The sequence below is a fragment of the Xiphophorus couchianus genome, chromosome 10 (genome assembly GCF_001444195.1).
Source record: "Xiphophorus couchianus chromosome 10, X_couchianus-1.0, whole genome shotgun sequence".
In the NCBI taxonomy this organism is placed as follows: Eukaryota; Metazoa; Chordata; class Actinopteri; order Cyprinodontiformes; family Poeciliidae; genus Xiphophorus; species Xiphophorus couchianus.
The window spans coordinates 9,316,722-9,324,004 of record NC_040237.1 but is presented as its reverse complement, the minus strand read 5'-3'; the positions used below and the strand labels follow the sequence as shown (position 1 = coordinate 9,324,004).

General features: G+C 44.2%; 1 protein-coding gene across 1 annotated transcript in view; it reads left to right on the top strand.

The window, feature by feature from the left end:
• The first annotated feature begins 494 nt into the window (after window positions 1–494).
• The window catches only part of LOC114152012 (neurabin-2-like), a 22,845-nt gene continuing 16,056 nt past the window's right edge, over window positions 495–7,283 (top strand). The window contains exons 1-2 of the mRNA XM_028029617.1: window positions 495–623; window positions 838–2,324. Of these exons, the coding sequence (XP_027885418.1) occupies window positions 957–2,324 (1,368 nt within the window). The 5' untranslated portion in view covers window positions 495–623; window positions 838–956. The remainder of the gene's footprint in view (window positions 624–837; window positions 2,325–7,283) is intronic.

Below are 7,283 nucleotides of genomic sequence, written 5' to 3'. Positions count from 1 at the left end.
CTTTTAATCTTTTATTTATTTATGCAGGAATATCCCCTGAGAATCGTTGTCTCATTTACAAGAGAGACCTATAAATGAGACGTTTTCTCTCACAGTTCTGTGGAAAACCAAAAGTACCACAATCTAACAAGTAAGCAAGTTCTAATTAATTTTAAAAAATAGGATAAAATAAATAAATAAATACACAACAAAAGTATTTAAATGCATTAATTATTAAGCAGAATTATAATATGTTTTGAGAAATGTCTAGGCCATATTTGGTGGCAAGTAGACTCAACACTGACATTGAGAGGGAACTTATTTGAACAGCATTAAAATGTTCTTGTTGCCTTGCAATTTACATATAAAAGTATTTAACTGTTGGCTTTCATAATTAATATTTACAATGATTTGTGTTTTTTATTTTATTTTTTATTTTTAGATTGTGTCACTTTTGGCCTTCCGCGTTTGACTCCTTTGTGTTTGGGGATTTCGGAGCTGACCGGCGGGCCTTATGACCCAGAAGCTTCCTCCTGCATGCAGCAGCAGCAGCAGCAGCAGTCTGCCGCTACAGGAGGACCAGAAATCTGCAGCTCACAGAATGAAGAGATCAAAATGATGCTGCCTCCAAAAAGGGATTAAACGTAAGCAATCTGTCGTCAGTTGTGCTAAATCCGCCGCTCATCTCCGCTTTATTCTCCCCGTGTAAATATCTGAATGATTACTGCAGATATCCAGGAGGTTTAGGTTTGCATCGTGTCTGCATGCGAGCTATTGACAGATGCATCGTGCTGACTTTCTCTGACAATTGCAGCGGATGCAGGCAGGCCTTTGATGCGATCTGTTGTTTGTGTTTAGTCCGGGCTGGGCGCCACCTCGCTGGGATCCGCCGCCGGGTGGAGGAACAACAGATTTTGGGAGGGGAGTGGAAGGGAGACATGAGGTCGCTGAGCATCCGTCGCGACGCCTGACCGAACATGATGAAGACCGAATCCACATCCAAGAGCACCAGCTCCACGCTCAGGAGCCCGTCCCCACACAGGAACGCGTACGAGGCGGGGATGCAGGCCCTGAAGCCGGTCAAAGACGGCGCCGCCAACGGGGACATGCAGGATGGCCCCCGGGGCCGCAGGTACGGCTCCAACGTGCACCGCATTAAAAACATGTTCCAGCAGATGCAGACCACGACCGGGGGCGACGTGGAGGCGGAGGACGGCGCCAGGACGGTGCGGCTGTCCCTGCCCAGAGCCGGCAGCTTGAATGAAAACGTGGACCACAGCGCGCTGCTGAAGCTCGGCTCCACCGTGTCCGAGCGCGTCAACAAGTTCGACCCCAAAGCCGAGAACGGGCACCAGCGGGCCTCGTCGCCCAGCTACTCCAAGCTGCAGGAGACCCGCCGCATCTTCGAGCAGCAGCAGCAGGAGAAGCAGGAGAGGCTGGAGAAGCTGAGCACCACCCGGGTGCTGCTGAAGACCGACAAGACTCCGGCCTTCCAGGACGGCAGGCTGGACATGGTGTCTCGCTTTAACGGCAGCACAGAGTCCCTGGACAGCCTGGACACCAGCGAGGCGGTGTCCCCTACGGTGAGCCAGCTCAGTGCTGTGTTTGAGAGGGCGGCTGAGCTGCGGAACAACCTTCACCGGCTCTCCTCCACACCGCCGCTCCCTTCCCGGGGGGTCAGCACCAAGGTGGGGGTGTTGAACTCAAAGATAATCACCAAGAGGGTCAGTGCCTTTGCATCAGGCCACCAGGAGGAAGAGATAAGCAATCAGAAGGGCAGAGAGGGGGCGCCCAGGGGCCTTAGAGGAAGGGTCACGCCTCCATCCGAAAGCATCAATGGAGGCAAGAGTGCTAGCAAATGTCCCACTGCCGAACATTCAAGTAATGTAGGAGAGTCCATTGAGCAAAGAGAAAAGACTGTTGTGGATGTGGGTGTGGAGGCCAAAGAGATTGTCCAACATGAAAATCTGCCTGGGGCCAAGGGGCTCAATAGCACAGGCGACCTCCACGGGTATGTGGAGAACGGAGAAGATGCTGCAGGGGTCAAAAGTTCTCCAAAGACCGACGAGATGCTGGCGCAGGTGGAGGAGAAGGAAGACGAGAACGACGACAGGACTCAGAGGGACGACAAGTCGGAACGTGACCTCACAAACATAAGCACCTGCAGCACCATGGGGGACGATTACGGAGAAAGCCAGAAGGACGAGGAGGAAGAGGAGGGAGAGGAAGAGGAGGGCGATGAGCGCTATGAGCCTGAGTCCAGCTGCGTGGAGATTCCTGGCCTTCCCGTTGAGGAGGACCCGCCCCCGTCCAGGAAGATCCGCTTCAGCTTAGAGCCCATCAAGGTGAGGGGGGACGCAGCACCAAAACACCTAGTGAGCAGAAATAACCTCAATCAGAAAGAGAGGCTTACTTTTATTTTCATAGACGCAGCCCAGTGTTTTCAAGTATTTCTGTTTCACTAGAAATTGCACACCGACACTAAAACTCATTTGGGGAATACTGTATGAATTTCAACTGCAGGAGTCTGCAAAATGTTCTTTTGGTTTAGAGACATAAACTGAAGTGATCAGGTGACAGATTTGACTTACAGTAAATTCTGAAGGAAAAGCCTTAACGACCAAGTGGGAAATGTAAGTTGTTATGTCGTCAGTGGACAGAAACAAATAAATTGAAAAACAATTGGGGAGGGGGGAGGGACAATTCCTCCAAAATACAAAAAAACGTAATAAAGCGGATGGGTTTATTTTCTGTGATGCGATCAGAGGTATATATGTGCATGTGGGAGCTTGTTTTTGACAGTGTAGATTTGATACTGATCAAATAATTACAAAAAAATGAATGCAAATATGAACTATGCCGTTTTACACTGAAGGTGGCAAATCATATCAAAAAGGTTTCAGATCAAACAACTTTTCATATCAAAGATATCCCAGCTTTTTTGTCCATCAATAGAAGTTTGATTATCTGAAATATTTAAATGAATTTAGTTTCATTTACATAGCACAATAAACAAACAAATACAACTATTTTATTAAAGAAATATGTTATTAATTCCATCAACTCAGGCCAAAACCTTTTTTTTTCTCCAGATTTGTGCTTCAAAAGCTTGAGGAATTAAACTAATCGATTAAAAAATTGAAAATTCTGATTGACTGGGTCCCAATGCTTTGCTACCTCATTCCAGACGGTAGCAGACAGAACCGTCTATGGAGATGGGGTGCAAATACAGGTTGTGTTACGAGCTCTGATGAAGCAGTGTTTGTACGTCATGTCACGTTGTGTATGGGAGAATAGGCAGCGTGCAGGTCAGAGCCTGGTCACAACTGCAGCCAGAGTGAGGAGCTCCCTGTATGCTGAGGTTCGTGGTGTTTGTCTGACTCGACAGAACTTGATGCTGATTCCAACGGAAAGGTGTCTGAATACACAAGTGCATCACAGTTTGCCCCACCTGGAGCTCAAAACTGCACAATAGAGAGGATCCTTGGTCATGATGCTTGGCCTGGTTGTTAAATATTTCCTGAAAGTATGTGGCGTACGACCTTGGCGGTAATCTGCTGGGCTACAGTCCTAATTAGAGCTTTTGTCAGCATTTTTACTGAACCTGCTCAGCTTCTCCCGCCCTCGAACAGATGCTGACCTTTTGATTTTTTTCCAACACTGGGATCAGCACCGCAATGAAATCCACAAACCATACTAGCTAGCTGCTTAGAGATGGCTCTGCGTTCCTGCTGTGAACAAAAAATAAATAAATAAAAAGAATTTGCAGGCCTAGCTTTCAAGAGAATTTGAAACCCATGTAGGCCAACAAAATAAATGAATGTTTTTGTCATAATTTAAAAAAAACAATCTATGTTTTGTTGTTTCAGCAGTAGCATTAACAACAGCAGCTTTTTATGCTATAAATAAAAGCAATTATATAATGTTGGGTATTTATGTTTTGAAAAGACAAGAGAAATTATTTTTTATTTTATTGTGAGTTTTATTCACGTTTGAAATATCAACTGACATGACCTAAAAAAAAACCTCCATACAGTTTATAGAATTCATTAAAAATATTACATAAAATGTAAATAAACCTGCTAAAATAAATAGCGAAAAAGACTTGGGTAGCTATCACCATATTTAAAGACATAAATTCATAGCAGTTGAAGATAAAAGTCCCTTTATGGGGAGTTAAGTGAGGGTGAAGAGAGTATTTTTTTTCATTTATTTATTTTTTTTGGTGTAAGAAAGAAGAATGCAATTTCTGCCCAGGCTAGTGAGATGAGAAAATTGAAGAGGCCGAAGACAGAGAGAATGGGGCGGGAGCGTTGACTCAAAGCATCTCTCTGTTTAGTGGCGGCGGCGGTGTAATGATCCGAAGAGGAGCATCAGACTTTTCTCTAGCCCTGCCTCAAGCTCTGGGTATGCAGAGACTCTGGCAGGCAAAGTGAGCCTTGACTCTGTGCATCACACGCATCTCCCTCACAGAGAGCCGTCTCATACTGTTCCTCATCATGGGGACTCAAGTCAAGAGCTACTGTTGATTTTTTTTTTTGCCCCTGTAGATGCACATTGCCCAACATTGCATTGTTACTCTTACTTTATATCAATTTTTGCAATAACTGATGAGTGATGATGCACACTTATTGCAACATTAGCCACATATGCCTCAAGGGAAGATCTAAATATAACATCACATCTAATGGCTGAATAGAAAACTCCGCATTAGCATTAGTCCCCAAAATGGGATATTTGAAACATCTGGGATTTAAGTACTACAATAAAGGGTATTCCTTTACCTCTTCTCACTTGTTACGCTCTACCCAGGTTTTTAGGAATTAATTGTGATGATTCTATTTTTAAAATAACGCATGTCGACCATTATACCCCACAGAGACTGTCAAAGTATTCACGCACCTTGAACATTTTGACATTTTGTCTCATTCCAACCTGAGATGTCAGTGTATTTTGTTGGGATTTTATCTGACAGGCCAACCAAGGTAGTTCATAATTGTGAAATGAAAGGATATGGTACTTGAAGTTTTTTTTTTGCAAATAAAAATCTGATGTTACATGCATTTTTAGCCTCTAAATGATACATCCTCACATCTGGAAAGTGGATATTTTCTCACTCGCTTTGCAAAAACTGCTCAAGCTCAGTCCCATCGTTTCTGCGAACATCAGTTTTCAATTCCTGCCACATATTTTAAAACGGATAAGCTTAGATGTAAACTAAATTTTTATTCTATCCTATTGTAGCTCTGGCAGCATGTCGTGTGGTCGAACAGGGTTGGTATGGCATGGGTTGGTGTGGTTTGCGTAACTATTTTGTCTGTTTCCATTGTAAAACAGGCCCATAACCAATTTGCACTATTCCTGGGCTCCTTTCAGTGGTAGGTCCACAGGACAATGGTAGTCAGGGCAGAACTATTGGGGTCACATAACACAGTCCGTTGACTGGAAGGCAGGAAAAACGTCACTGCTTACGAAGAGCACAAGACATTCTAGTTTGTCACGTTTATCGTCACACTGGTATCACGCCACGATAGGCTTTTGGGTTTTATCCTGCCTTCCCAATGAGAGTCCAAATATTCTCCTGAATATGCCGGATCATTAAAAAACATGATGTTTTCTACAAGGCATATGTCATTCTGACCATCGGAGTTGCTGGTACTTGTTGGTTCAATGATGTTGGCTTCCTTTGGCGGTTGAGTTGAGAAAGTCCAAGGCAACCTAAAGAGGAGCCTGTTAATGATGCATTAGAGAGGAGAAACAAAAATTTGGTATGATGTGTCTTCAAAAACATGATTTTAAAAACTGGAAATCTGAATTTGATTGTGGCTCTGCTGCGGTCACTGGGGAGTAACTGAGAACTGTTGTACTGAATCACTGTGGCCTTTTGTTATGGAGACTGATGTGAGGGTGGATGAAAGTAAAAGGACGGGTGAGGGAGGGTGTTGAGGTCAAAAGGGAGGGGCGTCATTATGCAGCTCAAATGTCACGTCGCTTTATAAGTCCGACTGTCACTTTGTTTCTCTCCTAAACAGGAAGCACCCATGTTTAGTGCATATTTCTGCAATGCGTAACCAGTCAGTTTTTAGCCACATTTCAAGTGCTGTGGTGGTCATGGTTGGTGAATGGGTCAAAGTCTGTCTCTTGTCCCTGTTTTTATTCTGAACATCCTTCTCTGTCCTCTGAAATTGAAATAAAAAAACAAAAACAGAAGATCTGCTTTGGGTGATGATCACATTCAGCTCTGTTTCTGCTCCTTCTCATACTCGCTTTTCCTTTTCTCCCTTTTGCTCTCTGTCACCACGGCTGCTACTGCTTGTAAAAATAGCAGCATTGTTACCGTCACAGACTCGCCTGGCTTTTGACGGCCGCCTCCTTGAAGCCCACTTGAAGCTTCCTCTCATGTCTTATTTATTTTCTCGGCTTGTTTGATGTAACTTCCTCCTTCTTCACAGGTTCCTATGTGGTTTGGGTGGTTAGGTGTGGGGATAGGAATTGGATTAAAAGCATTTTTCAGGTCTTGACAAGCATAGAAAACATATTTGTAATTCCCAACATTTTTTTTTACCTATCACACGGTCTAGAAGTTCCATCCATCCATGAAAAATATTTGCTTTATCCATAAAAATTTTGGTTGAAGTGTCCTGGAAGGTTGCAACTTAATTCTCTATCACACTGTGTAACAAAAGCTTTCTGCTAAAAAAAACCCCAAAACAGATAATCTTTGCTGGATTTGTGCTGCACTCCCTCCAAACTATAAATAATCAGATTTATTTCTCATACAGCAGAATAACCCGACGGTATTAAACTTTTTTTGTACTGTGCTGCCCACATGAAACTGTCCCAACAACAAAAAGTAACTTCATATTCATAAAAATAAATTCTCGTTTTTTTTTTTGGGGGGGGGTGTTTTGTATGGGCTGCAGCCACAATCCGCGAAACACAGGAAATCCTTAATGGAGATTTTGGTCATTTGTAGCCACACAAATCAGCAGGTGAAGGATTGCCCGGGTAGGGGTAATGTAATCACCATATGTCCCAATATCCCCAAACTGTCTGTTACTTTGGACTCTGCAGCATCTCCTGGAGTGCGTTACTCACTAGCAGGAGGGGTGGGAGATCAGACAGATTAGCAGCAAGGTCACGCTGTCCCACTTTTCTGTCCTGCAGCGGCGGGGCGCTTCTGCGTGTAGCAACCCACTCAGGTCACTGCGACAAACCAAGTTATGCAATGTCTCACTTGTGATGTCTGAGTGCTGGCCTGTCTCGTCCAAGCTGTCATCATCGTGTCAGGAAAAGTGCACGCG